The sequence below is a fragment of the Lepisma saccharinum genome, chromosome 5, assembly GCF_977018435.1.
Source record: "Lepisma saccharinum chromosome 5, izLepSacc3.1, whole genome shotgun sequence".
Taxonomy (NCBI): Eukaryota; Metazoa; Arthropoda; class Insecta; order Zygentoma; family Lepismatidae; genus Lepisma; species Lepisma saccharinum.
Genome location: NC_139233.1, coordinates 38,456,573 through 38,473,294, shown reverse-complemented (window position 1 = coordinate 38,473,294; position 16,722 = coordinate 38,456,573). Strand labels below are relative to the sequence as shown.

The window sequence follows — 16,722 nt, the reverse complement described above, 5'->3', positions numbered from 1 at the left end:
AGGCCCATAAGGTAAGAATATTGTTGAATTTAGTCACCCATATCATAATGTTCTGTAAATATTTTCCGTTTTTGCTCATACGTTATATTCTTGCATTGGTATGTGCATTTGCAGGGGACCTACAAAACACAAAAAGTTTCAATTAGTATCTATATTCATTTATGCAAATAACAACCATCTTGTTTACTAATTCTGTAATAATCTTAATAATAAACTTATTACATCTTATTGCTAATCGACTACATTCACATGTCATACCTTATTATGGTTTTCATGTAATTACTTATTATTGAATTACTTATTAGTTATTTAATAACTGGGTTATAGGCCTACCTCGTCTGGTGGCGGCTGCTTCGCCAACACACATTGTTTCTTGTTGTTAACATGGGATTTACCTTCCCATCGCAATTTCTTCTGGATGTTCTTCTCACTTCCTTCTCCACCTTTACACCTTTTTCTCTCATTACAATCCAACACCTCTGTATGACCCATTTTACATCATAGATCAGGAGCACACTTCTCAATATCGCAGTACACAATGACACACAACCTCCGAACACATTCGGTGGCACTCTGCACTTAGCCCTGGTTTCTTTCCACAGCTAGTGGAACTTGACCCATGTGCATTCTACTGGCCATATTGTGCACTACGAACAATACACATTACAGATAGCCCACTGCACAGCATATTGGGCTTGGCACATAGCACACCTTTCAACACATAACTGAAGGTTTGATGATTTGGCACTTAGCCCTGTTTTCATTTCCACTCTTCATATATCTGACATCAGGGCACTTGATTTGACTTATATCACATTAAATATTTTGTGCCGCAAAATCTTCATGGGCCTGTGTAATCAGTATTGGCCAAAGTAGGCATATTGGTTTACAAATAACATTTCTTATATTTCTATGAATAGTCTACAGTTTTGTGCATAATTCCGTTATTTTTTAAAGGTGCCCTGTCTAATATCAATTAATGATATTGGAAAATTTTATGTATTATCAGTCATGGCAGTAATTTCTTAAATTGTGACATAAAATTTGCTGTTGCTCTGCCTACATGTCTGTTATATACTAATAGGTTTATTCACACTTAATATTCATTTCAGTGGAAAATGGCTGATATTCTCAGGGAACGAACTAGGGACCTTGCTAGGATGGTGGAGTTTATTCTGTTACAAGGAAAGACATCCAAAAGCAAATATGAGTGACGTGTACATGATTGCTAGCACAGTCTCTTCCAAAATGCTCAGGAGTGTTGCCAAAGCTGAAGGATTTAATTTTGTGGTATGTCCATGGACTCTATATTTAATATTGTTTTTAACCCTTAGTACGCCGCGCGGTCCGACGAAAGTAAGCCCAGTGTCACCGAGGCTTTGAGCGGGAAATTTGAATTCGTATACATAATGGAGAAAAATCGTAATAACTCTGGCACTATGGGACCAATCTACTTCGGATAACTTTTGTTTTGCAGGTAATACATCGGTGCATGTGACCATGTAAAATTTGGATGCCCCAACCGTGGGGGGGGGGGGGGGGTTACGGGCGGGGGCTGCATCCCCCGAATTTCAATGAAAAAACATAAAAATGTGGAGTTTGCACCCTCTTCTCCAGCTACTTTGGGGAGAAAACCGGAACTTTTGCTTTTTCTTTAAAGAATGGACCTTCCGCAACAAAATGAAACTTGATTCATGTTCGTGGGTGCAATACAATTTGAATAATAAGGCAAAACGTAAAACTCTAGCGAATTTTAGCCAATTTGCATATTATTCATAAAATTGTTATAACTGACACTATGTGACCAATCTACTTCGGATAACTTTTATTTTGCAGGCAGAACATCAGTGCATGCAACCATGTAAAATTTGGATGCCCAACCACAGGGGGGGGTTACAGGCGGGGGCTGCATCCCCCGAATTTCAATGAAAAAAGCATGAAAATGTGGAGTTTGCCCCCTCTACTCCAGCTACTTTGGGGAGAAAACCGGAACTTTTACTTTTTCTTTAAAGAATGGACCTTCCGCAACAAAATGAAACTTGATTCATGTTCGTGGGTGCAATACAATTTGAATAATAAGGCAAAACGTAAAACTCTAGCGAATTTTAGCCAATTTGCATATTATTCATAAAATTGTTATAACTGACACTATGGGACCAATCTACTTCGGATAACTTTTGTTTTGCAGGTAATACATCGGTGCATGCAACCATGTAAAATTTGGATGCCCCAACCATGGGGGGGGTGGGGTTACGGGCGGGGGCTGCATCCCCCGAATTTCAATGAAAAAATCATAAAAATGTGGAGTTTGCCCCCTCTTCTCCAGCTACTTTGGGGAGAAAACCCGAACTTTTGCTTTTTTTCGTTCGCACTTGCATCTTGTGTAGCTACTGTGAATCTATTTCCCGGCTCTTTGTGGAAATATGTCCGGAAGGAAACGATTGTGCGTTAGGGAAATCGATGAGCTGTTATATGATACGAACTGTTTATGTTGAGGCCTCTCCTAACAGAGGAGGGACGGAAGGGAGCCTTTGCAATCGTTTGTTTTGTCTCTACTTCTGGATAGACTCACGCTTCTGGCGCCTCTGGCTATCGTCAAGCCTCATTGAATTTCTAACACAGAGGCGACAGAACGCTGACACTGCCAAACCTTATCCAATCCCCTCTCTCCTTGCCCCCCCCCCCCCCCCCCCCGGCCACTACTTCAGCTGGATCAACAGGTCTAAACACAAAGAAGAATGTGTGCCTTATCAGTACTAAATCACAGCGTTGGAAGCTTGGAGGAAAACAGCATCGTAAATACCAAGCATTCATTGTGTCTGTCAAGGGTCGAGCCAACACGTGTTTGGGTGAGCCCAAACACGTGACATATTCCGAGAAAGGAGGGGGGGGGATTTGGAATTTTCATAAACACGATTGCAAAACCTGTTCCCGAACGAACTGCCAGTGTTTCAACCTCAATATACAAATATAATTGTGGCAAACCCTTGATAATTGTATCTAAAGCTGTTTGTTCCATATATGCAACCGTGGCTGACAGGGACATACTTTTTTTGTTCCACATATCCACATATGGAACTGCGGGGGACTAAAGGTTAATTAATTTAATTATTTACCCTATTTCACCACATAATCATCGCACGTTTTATGCCATTATGTAAAGCTTTTTTTTTTTTAATTGTACTTGTTCTACTGGTACTTCATAATCATGTATTAGTAGGTCAACTGTCTTTGGTGCAAAATTACGATGCACAGATTATTTGTGAATGTACATTAAAATTGAATAGTCCCAATTGTCACACATAATTTCTTTGTGAGAGTTTAGCGAATACATTAGTTGTTATTAATTTGTGCAGTATAGCTGAAATATTACACTTGAGAAAATTTACTACATTGTTGCAAAGAATGGACTTACAAAATTCAGTCTTCTGTGTCCGAAGATTCTGCACCGCTATCATTGGTTTCATTACCTGGTGCGTCGATGTGATGATTAAGTGATAGAAAGTTATAAACCAAATTTTGGACTGAAAACACAGGGTGCAGTGAAGTACATTATTGCTGAAAACAGAGATGAGTTGCTCTTTGAGTCTACCAGCACTATGGGCAACAAGGTGGATTAGTCACTTTAAAGAAATAATTGTAGAATAATGTACATAAAAGATTTTGTAGATATCAGAATAACTTTTGGTGCAAACACATTAATCTCATAATCATCTAGTGGTGTTTATTAGGCTCTAAGAAAGGAAAACAATATACGCACTGATGGCTTGAGGCTCATATGGAAGGAAATGTAATATGTAAACTGTAAACACATTTAAATTTATCTTGATTTAAAATTCATTAATTTTTATAGGTAAAAATAGAAAACATTTTGTGTAGAAAATTATACATAATACTAACTAAACCCGAAGGTTCATGGCTGCAGCAACACAGGCCTTCCATCTGTCCCTATCTTGAGCAAGATCTATATACTCTTTTCCATCCATACCGATTTCCTTTAGGTCCATCTCAACGTTGTCCCTCCATCTTCGTCTTGGCTTTCCTACAGGTCTCTTACCATCAGGTTTCCCAACAAGAATCCTGTGAACTCCTCATTCCTCTCCCATTCGTGCCACATGGCCTGCCCACCTAAGTCTTCTTGATTTAATTATTCTAATAATATCTGGACATGAATACAAATTATGTAGTTCTAAATTATGTAACCTTCTCCACTCACCTGTCTCCTCATCCCTTTTGGGTCCAAATATTTTCCTAAGGATCTTATTTTCAAATACTCTCATTTTATGTTCCTCTTTCAATGTAAGGGACCAAGTTTCACATCCATATAATACTACAGGCAAAATTACTGTTTTGTATATTTTAACTTTTAGTTTCTTAGATATTAAACGAGAAGACAAAAGTTTATGAAGAGAGAAGTAACATGCAATTCCTGAATTAAGCCTACTTTTTATTTCCTCTTTAATATAATTTTCATTTGTTAATATTACTCCTAAGTATTTGAATTTGGAAACTGGTTCAAACGAGTTGTTATCAATAATTAGATTTTGATTATTACCTAACACTTGTTTTCGGCCTGTAAGCATATATTTAGTTTTCTCTTTGTTAACTTCCAAACCTATCTCTTTAGCAGTTTTGAAAAATATTTTAGCATTATTCTTAATTATATTTATATCATCCCCTAATAAGTCTACATCATCTGCATATGCTAACAACTGAGTCATACCATTTAATTTTAGTCCTTCTTTAGTTTCTTTTACCTTCCTAACAGCATATTCTAAGGCAAAATTAAAGAGCAATGGAGATAATGCCTCTCCTTGTTTTAACCCATCATGAATTGTAAATTTGTCAGACACATTAATACCCACACGAATTTTACTTTCTGTTTCACTGGTGCATATTTTTATCATACTAACAAGCTTCTTAGGTATTCCAAACTCTATTAATATATTATATAATTTATCTCTTTTGACCGAATCATATGCTTTTTTGAAATCAATGAATAGCTGATGGACGTTTTGATTATATTCCCACTTTTTTCTGTCTGTCTGATGTGAAAAATTTGATCTGTAGTTGATCTGTTATGTTTAAATCCACATTGATAATCACCTATAATTTCATTAGCATATGGTGTTAGTCTTGTTAAAAGAATGTTAGATAATATTTTATATGTTGTTGAGAGTAGAGAAATTCCACGGTAATTATTGCAGTTCATTTTATCACCTCTTTTAAACACAGGAACAATTATGGATTCTTTCCACTGTTGAGGGATTTCTTCTTTATTCCATATTAAACAAATTAATTTATGAATTTGACATATTAACGAATTTCCACCATATTTAATTAACTCAGCTGGTATTAAATCAATTCCAGGTGCTTAGTTATTCTTTAGCCTTTTAATAGCATCTTTAACTTCAGTCAAGTTAGGTTCTGGAACTAAAGGTTCTGCTGTGTGTACTTCATTTACTTCTGATTTATCTCCTACATGGACATTTAAAAGGTCATTAAAGTAGTTCTTCCATCTATTTAGAATATCGCTTGGGTCAGCTAGAAAATCACCATCTTTATCTTTTATCAAGTTTACTTTAGGTTGCCACCCCTTTGTAAATTCAATTACACCTTTATATAAATCTCTGATATTTTTGTTTTTGCTGTTTTTTTCAATTTCGTTAATTTTGCTTTTCAAGTAATCTCTTTTTTTACTTCTAAACGTGTGGTTAACTTCTCGCTTTATTCTATTATAATTACTTAGATTTGTATCATCAGAGTTATTTAACCACCTAAGTCTAGCCTGATTTCTTATTTCTATTAGATTATGACATTCATTATCAAACCATTGCTTAGTTTTTCTTTGTTTATTTACGTCTGTTTCATTTATATTTTCATCATCATTTAAATCCTGCAAAACATCAAATCTATTTGACAGTTTAATTTGGTAATCTTTCTTAATTCTTTCATCAGCAAATTTTCCTGTATTAAATTTTAGAACTTTTAGATTTTGTTGCTTATGATTTATCACTGCGAGTCTTTCTCTTAATTTAGCAATTACTAAATAATGGTCACTTGCACAGTCAGCACCTCTATGTGTATGAACGTCAATTATACTAGTATGCCTTCTCTTATCAATGAGAATGTGATCTATCTGATTATGAGTTTTACCATCTGGAGAAGACCAGGTATATTTATGAATATCTTTATGTTTAAAAGTGGTACTTTTCACAATTAAATTCTTTGAGGTTGCAAAAGTAATCAATCTTATACCATTATCATTACTTAATTCGTGAAGACTTTCTTTACCAATCGTGGGTTTAAATGTCTCTTCTTTACCAATCTGTGCATTACAGTCACGTAACAGAATTTTCATATCATACTGAGAAAATTTATCAAAGACCTTTTCTAACTCTGTATAAAAATCATCTTTAGTATTATCAATAATTATACAAAATACTAATCATGTTAAACTGTAAATAGTGTAGATATCATTAAACTGTAAATGAACATGGCAGCTGATATTTTGCAAACTATCATTAAAAGAAAATGCCAAAATTCAGTTACACAAGACTATAAAAATATTTTAAGTTACAATTATATAGTACATCCAGAATGCTTTATTTTTACTGGAAGAAAAGTTACTGAAGAAATTATTATAGTTTCATTAACACACTCAAGAAACATTTCCATACATGTATACAGTGTGAGAAACAGAAAAATGTATATTTACATATATTTTTTATTTGCTTTAATCAAACTGTTCAAATATTTTACAAGACCGTTGCCAGAAAACGCATCCCTACAAGAAAAAAAACATATCTATATGTATGGTGCCAAAAACCATACAAGCAATTTTAAGTGAGTTTTTAAAACAATCCAATTTAAATTTTAAAAAAATCATCAAAAATTATATTTTTAATAATAATCATTATTTTTATCCACCCTGATGTGATTGTTAAGTGATCAACTTTTGTTCCCAACACTGAAGTTCCTAGGTTCAGGTTCCAGCCTGGACGTGGGTGTTCTGTGAGTGTCCCTTCATTAATTTCAACTAATCATTGGTAGATCTGCCAGAAAATAATATTGTATTAGGTTCGAAGAGTGGCAAGTGCCTTTACAGTAGAGGCAAAAGTTGACGGCTGTTGTGTGACTATGAGGGGTGGACAAAGTGATGAAAACAAGCAGGTCTTGCACCTTGGTTAGTTGCATTTATGGGCAGAAGGATGCAGGTTGTGGATGGGTGTATTTTGGACCAATATGTTTCCAGGGTTGTGTATGCAACAGAAAATGACACTATCCGGGAAGATATTTCTAAGCCCCGTGACAGGTTAAGTTTGCAGCAACTTTTAACATATATAGAGCCAAACGTGCACGGAGACTGTAGTTCCACTGCAATACTGCCGATTTTTTCACTGTCTATGATATGAACAGCTCGTCGGTTGAGGTAAGACTGGCACGGGAGATTCTGAACGTCACTTCCGCGTGGATTAATACATAAAACCTGCTGTAAACTTAACCTGTGGCGGGGATTAGTGTCATGAAGGTGGGGGAGGAGGGTGTGTTTGTCTTTAGTGAATTCTGACTGATATTGGGTTACTAATACTGAGGGTTGGGGTTGTGAGATGAATGTGAGCTGCAAGGCAAGATACTTTGTACAGGGTGGATACAGGCAATTACAAGTCTAGGTACTCTTAGATGGTAAATCATATTGAAAAATATTGTGTGTGTATTCTTTGAAACCACTATGCTTGCAACTTGAGTTACCTTCTGTTAATATTTAACCTCTTTTGGTTAATTGTGGTAGTGAGACTGAAGAGTTGGAGCACAAAACATTCTTGTGTTATCTTGAACACAATGTTACCTAACCAAACCAAATCAAATCAAACAGATATGAGATCAAAATCATCTCAGCTGACAAGGGGTCCACTACAGTAATTATGAACACCTCTTGACTGTGTGGCTGAAGCCTCTCTTCTATTTCCGGCTCATCCACCTACACGGCTGACCTATTCTCCTTCCATCTTAAGAAGATCAGAGACTGTCCTCTCCAGAGGCTCCCATGAAAGTCTAACTCACTCAGCCATCTCCACCCTCGTTCCTGACCAGCCTGCATCCCAAGCTTCTAACTACTTCCCGAGATCCACAAACTGAACAACCCAGGGAGTTTTGTAGTGTCCAGCTACAATTCATCCACTGAATGTATATCAGCCTTTATTGATTCTCATCTACACCACCTTGTAAATGCACTGCCCTTCTATCTCAGAGACCAACCATTTCCTGGACGTAATGAGTAGCTTACCTCTATTGCCACCCAACACTATCCTTGCCACCATTGACATCAACATTCCTCATGCCCATGGCATCAATTCCACCTCAACAGTAGACCCAAATCTCACAGTCCCAGCACTATTACCTGATTCATGGTCCACCTTGTATACTCACCTGCAGCAACTTCCGCTTTGAAGACAGGCACTTCCTTCAAATACAAGGCACAGCCATAGGTACCAGAATTGCTCCCTCATATGCCAACCTTTTCGTGGGCAGACTTGAACAAGAGTTCCTGGGCACCCAACCCTTGAAAACACTCCTCTGGATCAGATTCATAGATGACATCTTCATGCTTTGGACACAGTGGGGAACCTTCTCTGTCCGCTCTCCTGAACCAACTCAGTCAGTTTAGCAACTTCAAATTCACCCGGTCCTATTCCACAAGCCAAGTCACCTTCTCAGAGGACAGTGCCTCAACTCCTCCACCACATCCCAACACCTACTGTACATTGAGCTTTAGTCAACCATTGCTACCCCTCCACTCTTGTAAACAAACAAATAACCAGAGTAGCTTCCCATTCATCCCATGCCTTCCACAAAGAACCTGACACTCAGAGCTTAACAAAATTACACACCCTCTTCCCCACTCCCCACTGATTCTGACACTAGGGATGCCTTCCCAAATAGACCTATAGTCGTTTTCCATTGCCCATGCAACCTCAGAAATATCTTGGTCCAAAATATTCCCATCTACACCATGCATTCTCAGTCCATAAATGAAGCAAACCAAGGTGCAAGACTTGCCCAGTTTTCATCACTTCATCCACCCTTCATATTCACACTGCCACGGTCTACTTTTTTCTTGCTACTTCTCAAACCTGATTATATTCTCATTGCCAGATCTGTGGTGGCTTTTACCTGGGGTAACCTCAACCCTCATTCACTGAACCTCGGAATCAACAATCATGCTCATCCACCAAAAATCTGATCAACGACTGTTTCTGAGTAACTGTTATCCACCGACTACTTCCATCAACAAACACGTTCCTTTGGAAATGATGTTAAAGAATCTGCATTCCAGTGACGCACACAGTCGTAGTCCCCAGATTCCACCTCTACCTGCTCAGGTACCATCCCCCCCTCCTCTGCTAATCGCAGCCACAGATTTCTGACATTTTCCATTCCACCCACCCACTATCTAGCAAACAGTTTAAACGCTGATCAAAGTGCCTTTCTGTCTAATGCTTATTGCTATCTTCTTTCATTATCTGGATCACTGAACTACAATGTCATCTTTTATCTTCATTGAATATGCAGCCATCATTTTGTGTGGTAAGTATTTAGTTGCCTTCCATTTTTATTTATCCACCCTTCTAGGCCTGTGGATGATGCAGTGTTAGCGTAGTCGCCTTGTAATCAAGGGGTCCCGGGTTCGATACCCGGTGGAGGCTCATAGTGGTTCGGATCCCCCTTTAAACTGTAGGTCCAGTCCCGATTAGCCTTACTGTGCATAAAGTGGACAAACACCAAATCAATCAATCAATTATCCACCCTTCTGAAGACAGTGTCTGAATCTGCAAGAATGCAGTTGTATTTTTCCTCATCTCTTTCCTCTACCATTCAGTACAACTGGATTGGACAGCTGCAGAGTAGCTCTGTTGACACTTTTCCTACCAGATGTTACTTTGAACATCAACTTGTGCATTAGAATACAGGTGCACACAGTACACAAGCAGAAGGCAGATGTCAACCAAACATCATAATGTTTTACTCCTATTTACTAACTAACTAACTCTCTAGCCTTCTTAAACCCAAAGGTTCATGGCTGCAGCAACACAGGCCTTCCATCTTTCCCTATCTTGAGCAAGTTCTATATACTCTTTTTCATCCTTACCGATTTCCCTTGGGTCCATCTCAACGTTGTCCCTCCATCTTCGTCTTGGCCTTCCTACAGGTCTCTTACCATCAGGTTTCCCAACAAGAATCCTGCAAACTCCTCTTTCCTCTCCCATTCGTGCCACATGGCCTGCCCACCTAAGTCTTCTTGATTTAATTATTCTAATAATATCTGGACATGAATACAAATTATGTAGTTCTAAATTATGTAACCTTCTCCACTCACCTGTCTCCTCATCCCTTTTACGACCAAAGATTTTCCTAAGGATCTTATTTTCAAATACTCTCAATTTATGTTCCTCTTTCAATGTAAGGGACCAAGTTTCACATCCATATAATACTACAGGCAAAATTACTGTTTTGTATATTTTAACTTTTAGTTTCTTAGATATTAAACGAGAAGACAAAAGTTTATGAAGCGAGAAGTAACATGCATTTCCTGAATTAAGCCTACTTTTTATTTCCTCTTTAATATAATTTTCATTTGTTAATATTACTCCTAAGTATTTGAATTTGGAAACTGGTTCAAACGAGTTGTTATCAATAATTAGATTTTGATTATTACCTAACACTTGTTTTCGGCCTGTAAGCATATATTTAGTTTTCTCTTTGTTAACTTCCAAACCTATCTCTTTAGCAGTTTTGAAAAATATTTTAGCATTATTCTTAATTATATTTATATCATCCCCTAATAAGTCTACATCATCTGCATATGCTAACAACTGAGTCATACCATTTAATTTTAGTTCTTCTTTAGTTTCTTTTACCTTCCTAACAGCATATTCTAAGGCAAAATTAAAGAGCAATGGAGATAATGCCTCTCCTTGTTTTAACCCATCATGAATTGTAAATTTGTCAGACACATTAAAATCCACACGAATTTTACTTTCTGTTTCACTGGTGCATACTTTTATCATACTAACAAGCTTCTTAGGTATTCCAAACTCTATTCCAAATCATATGCTTTTTTGAAATCAATGAATAGCTGATGGACATTTTGATTATATTCCCACTTTTTTCAAGTGTCTGCCTGATGTGAAAAATTTGATCTGTAGTTGATCTGTTACGTTTAAATCCACATTGATAATCACCTATAATTTCATTAGCATATGGTGGTAGTCTTGTTAAAAGAATGTTAGACAATATTTTGTATGTTGTTGAGAGTAGAGAAATTCCACGGTAATTATTGCAGTTTACTCCTATTTACTGCCTACATTAATATTATGGCATGTGATTTCTTCCTTCATAGTTCTTCTGAATGCAATGTTATAGGTATCACAGAGTTTTAGATTGTCTACTCAATGAACATGTAAGATTTGAAACATGGCTGCTGAGTGTAGCTTTACAGTGAGTTGAAGCATGCACTTGTCACACCTCCACTTCATTCCAGCTCCTATGCAAATCCATGGCCTAAATGTTTGATTTTCCTCTTGTAACATCTGGTCTCCATTGAAGTTTTACAAACTTGTTCTTTTTTGTCTCACAGGAGACTCTTACTGGGTTCAAGTGGATGGGAAACAAAGCCTGCGATTTGATGAACGATGGAAAGACCGTGCTGTTTGCCTTCGAAGAGGCCATTGGCTTCATGAACGGCACAGCAGTATTGGACAAGGATGGAATATCTGCAGCTGTTAAGTGTGCAGAAATGGCAGCATACCTGGAAACCCAAAAGATGACTTTGTCCGATAAACTGGCTGATTTGTTTAAGATGTAAGTAATTGAACAAATGTTTGTTTTGTTTTCTTTGGATGCAACTGACAGTATAATTTACTATTGTCCTTCTTAAGAATTTCTTGAATGTTCATGTAACCTCCCATTTCGTATGAAAAAATAAAACAAATAAGAATGGTTCTTGTTTAAACATTATGGTGTGTGAGGGGTGACTGTTTCTGAAGACACCTAAATGTCAACCTCTCTTCCACATAGTACACCCTGGACTGTATTTTGTAGACTAACGAGGCCTTGGCCTCAACACACTTTTGTTATGTTATGTTAATTTGTATGTATTTGTGATTGTCCATTCATTCTCAACTTTGTAATTAGCCAAAAGTAGCAGAAATCTGAAGTAAAATTAAGCAAATCAATCAGTGATGTTTAGATTTCAAGGCCTTTCTCAGTATTTCTGAGGAGTTTAAAACACTAAGACATTAAGGTTAGCTGCAAACCCTCAACCTTCCTGTTTAACCCTCTATCAGTTGCACCTGGAACAGTAACAAGATTGGTCGTGCTGTATCTGTGAGTATGGTTTTACTAACATATTCATGATTACTTTTCAATATTTACCTTATTTTATTTCATACTATATACATATTATAATTTGTAAGCACCTTAAAAACATTTTGTTAGCACTACATATGCTATTTATTGTCACCTTACAAACATTTATTTAAATTTGTCACTCTTCTTGGCAATCGTCATCACATTCCAGTCCAGTCTCCGAATCACCTTCTCGTACATCGGCATTATCATAATCGCTGACAGACCCTTATCACTGATGATATGGTATTCATTGCATTCATGCAGAGCATGGAATGAATGAATTCAGCATTTTTCTGGATCTTAACAGTCTGCAAGTCGACTGTTCTACTGATTCACTTGAATGAAATCAGTTGCTCTGTATTTGACAGCAGTGGAATGCCTAGGATTTTCGAAAGGGAGAGGTTACGTACACTTTTTCTGGTAGTTGCCGCTCATTTTGCCATCTTTTCCTACCTTCGACGTTCTTTTTTATTAGGAATATTGGGCTAAGGGGGGTGGGGTATGACCCCCCACCAACCCTCTCCCCCCTTGGCACATCACTGTCTCACAGATACAAGTAGTCTACTAAGCTCAGACATGAAGGGGCATCAGGTGAAGACTGTGGTCATCTGTATTCAGACAAAGAGAGAGGAAGCTACTAAAAAGCTCAGATCCGCATGTGCAGTTGTTTTGCAGAAAATAAACAATTTTAGTCGCATGTATCTCACAAATACAGCGTGACCGATTGAGGGTTAAACCTTTTTAAACATTTCATCTTTTAACTGATTTGGTAAGATTTTTTTTTATTGTTTTAAACTCTGGGAAAACCTTGGGAAACCACTGAAAATGGACCTTTTTAGGCTTCCCAAGGAGTTTAGAATATTTAAAACTAACAATAAGGTTAAAAGTGTTGTGTGTGAATTGTTAAGAGATTAGTTTCCTTTTTCTTTTAAGGTATGGTCACCATATTAGTAAGAATTCCTACTTCCTGTGTTATGACACTGCTGTGATAAAGAAGATATTTGACAGGCTAAGGCTATTCGATGGTGCTCCAAACTCTGTGAGTACAATAAATATAAGAATTACAGCTAAGTTGATACCATATTGAACCAATAGCGGTCTTATTCTTACCAATTTATGGCGGTATCAATGCCTGAATGTTGTTGCATTTGTAACATTGTTCAAAATAACTATTAGTGTTAATGCAGTGCAACTATGTTTCCAGTCATCCAGAGATTCACTTTAAAATATTTATATCAGCTGCCTCAGTGGCTGAGAATTTTGACTCATAATCTCACTATTGAATGCACCTGGTTCGAGTCCCAGCCTGTGGGAGTCCCTTTGCATAAGTCTCAAATCTACCGTATTTGCCACTGTATAAGATTAACTTTTTCCTTTAAAAATAGGCATGAAAAACAGGATGCGTCTTATACGACAGTACTCAGTTTTTGGTTAACTCCATTTCTGAAAATTTTTCTCTTTCTGAGTTTTTCTTGTTTCCTATCGGTGTGTATGACGAAGAAGTTTAAAATGTATTCTTTCCTACTTAGATTAGGTAAGTTGTTTGTTGAAAGTAGACCTATATATTACTTTACATTTGAAATACTGTAAATAAATTATAAATTCAATGATAAAGCTTTTTCCTCAAAAATGTGTACAAAAAAGGGTGTGTCATATATGCCGGCAAATACGGTAATTATTATTGTTCCTCATTTTCATGAATAGGCTAAAGAGGCTTAAAGCAACATAAAGTAAGAAAGAATAGGAATACAAATATTTTGACACAAAGCATTAAGAAAAGTGGAGATGTTTAAAAAATGTATTTTTTCTTTCTTTCCTTTCAGTACCCACCTTCAATTATGAATGGCAAGTACAAAATTGTGGACGTTCGTGATCTCACGACTGGCTACGACACGTCACAACCTGATAAGAGAGCAGTCCTCCCAGTGTCTGAGTCCACTCAGATGGTAACATTTTCGTTTGGCAATGGCCTTGTAGCAACATTACGTACCAGTGGAACTGAACCCAAAATTAAATATTACACTGAACTTTGTGGATCACCTGGACAGTAAGTATAAATGTGTTTAATTGTACGCTAAGTAGGGATATGTGTAAAACTTAAGCGTGAATTCATGCTGCATTAAAAGCTTGTATGAACAGATATAAATTTGCCAGTACTAACAAGCGATATTCCACTGATTTGATTTAAAATTTCAAATGATCCTTGAATGGTCCATTAACCTTTAATGGACAGAGCCTTGTAGAAGGGTAAACTCTCTGCGGATGGGAAACTGTAATTGGGTGTTACTATCATAGTGCTCTGAATGATTAAGAAAGAGAAATGACCGAGTCAGACCTCAGTATCCTGAACCTGGAAGTTTGTTCCTGCTCCATGATAATACACTGTGCTAGTGAGCAGTGGTTGTCTAGTATTCCTAGTCCAAAAAGAAGGGAGTGTTGAATCATCCTCTTAACTCTTCAGATTTATCCCCGTGATTATTTCTTGTTCCCGAAAGTGAGACAGCTGAAAAACTTATGCACTTTCAATTAACACAGAAACATCCAACAGGTTGTGACATCTAATCTTCAAGTCATATCACATGAGAAAATTTGCAGATGCCGTTTCAATCATTGGCCAACCATGCCAATTGTTGTATTGATGCAGGAGGGATGTACTTTGAGTAATACACAGGCAATGCTCAAATATTTTATTTCATTTTCACTTGATAATGACTGTCTCATTACTTAATTGTCGGACTGTATTTAGACATTTACTTTACAAAACTAGGGCATATGTGTTATATGTTTATATTCATAAAAGTAATAACAAAATGGCAGCATTTTGGTCTAAAATTACAGGCTATTTACATATGAGATTGTTAAAATTATCCATAATTTTACCAATTTATCTGTACTGGCCGGTACTGATAGAATATTGATTATTCTGCCGATAGAATACTGATTACTCTGCTCAATCTCTAAAATATGAGTTATTTACATAATATTGGTATACAAAGCTCAAAAACTGAAACAAATTGTTTCCATTTTACAAATTTGTCAGGGAATGGAGATTCACATTAGAAGTTGATTGTATCCACATTCCTTCAAAACGGCCTTCGAGTATTGAGATTGAAATTATTCTTCTTCTTCCTCTTTCCCCTTTTGCCTCATAGTGTCAGGGTTGCCTCTATGAACTGCTTCCTTCTCTCTCGTTCCTTTGCCTTCCTCTTCATTTCTTTTATTCCTTTTCCTTTGTCCTTTTTTGAATGTCTTCCAGGGTCTACCTCTTGTTCTCCTTCCCTCTGTTCTAGCTTCCATTAATTGTTTTGTTTTTGTATCTTCATCCATTCTTATCACATGTCTGAACCATTTTAATTGTCTTTGCGTCAGTTTCTCTTCTATTGTATTCTGATTCTTTCATTATGCACTCTATGCATTCTTGTTTTACCAACTATCCTACGGAAGCATTTCGTCTCTACTGTCATTATTTGTCTTCGTCTTAAAGCTGGCCAGTAAGAGAATGAAGTCATGTGTGAATAATAATTGTAATGAGCAACCTGTTAATAAGTAAATTAAAATTGCAGGGAAGTTGAAGTTCTACGTAAGACTCTGGATGAAATGGTAGCTGCATTAGTGGAAGAATTTCTGCAACCGAAGCTAAATAATCTTGGAGCACGTGGTGAATAGTGCAAGCATGTGTTTTATTACTAGGAAGTATTATGAGTGGCTGAAATAATGTGATAACTGGATGTGAATGCTTGTAACTCTAGTCGTGGAGTAAGTAAATACAGTGAAAGAAATACTTAAAGTTTACCTAGGAATTCGTTTTGCTTTTTTTATGTTTTCTTCGTGGTTCCGTTTATTAATTGTTGATTCTCTTGTTGAATTTTATTTATTTATAAATAATATTTCTTTTTTATTAGGGCTAAGCAGATTACCAGTCAATAATGTCAGTACTATTTTGCAGTCTTACTGTTCCGAAAGATATGTAATATTTTGAAAATGTAAATAATTCCATTATAAATTGCTTGTGTGAAAAACAGCTTTCTTTGAAAATAACAAATTTTTATATTATTATTGGGACAACGTAATGTGAAAAGAAATTGATATTTCATACCATTAACATCGTAACATTAGACTTGATAAAAGTTAGAAATGTCAGCACCCTGGGTCCTTTTTTCAAGGATGGAAAAGTTTTTTTGGTAAGAGTGAACCTGTATGAAATGGTTGCTTATGTTGATGAAGTACCTTCATGCAATTTACCAATACCGATAGCCAATAGTGCATTATAAAATTGCAAATGCTCCATGAAAAACATAAATGGCTAATTTA

The 16,722-nt window shown here is 36.6% G+C and overlaps 1 protein-coding gene across 3 annotated transcripts in view; it reads left to right on the top strand.

Moving 5' to 3' along the window:
* Pgm2a (phosphoglucomutase 2) overlaps nt 1-16,430 on the top strand; it is a 134,036-nt gene extending 117,606 nt beyond the window's left edge. For all 3 annotated transcript variants that reach the window (XM_083122449.1, XM_083122448.1, XM_083122447.1), the window contains exons 8-12: nt 1,113-1,290; nt 11,639-11,862; nt 13,345-13,450; nt 14,235-14,458; nt 15,975-16,430. In XM_083122449.1, the coding sequence (XP_082978575.1) occupies nt 1,113-1,290; nt 11,639-11,862; nt 13,345-13,450; nt 14,235-14,458; nt 15,975-16,077 (835 nt within the window). In that variant the 3' untranslated portion in view covers nt 16,078-16,430. The remainder of the gene's footprint in view (nt 1-1,112; nt 1,291-11,638; nt 11,863-13,344; nt 13,451-14,234; nt 14,459-15,974) is intronic.
* Nucleotides 16,431-16,722: the final 292 nt, after the last annotated feature.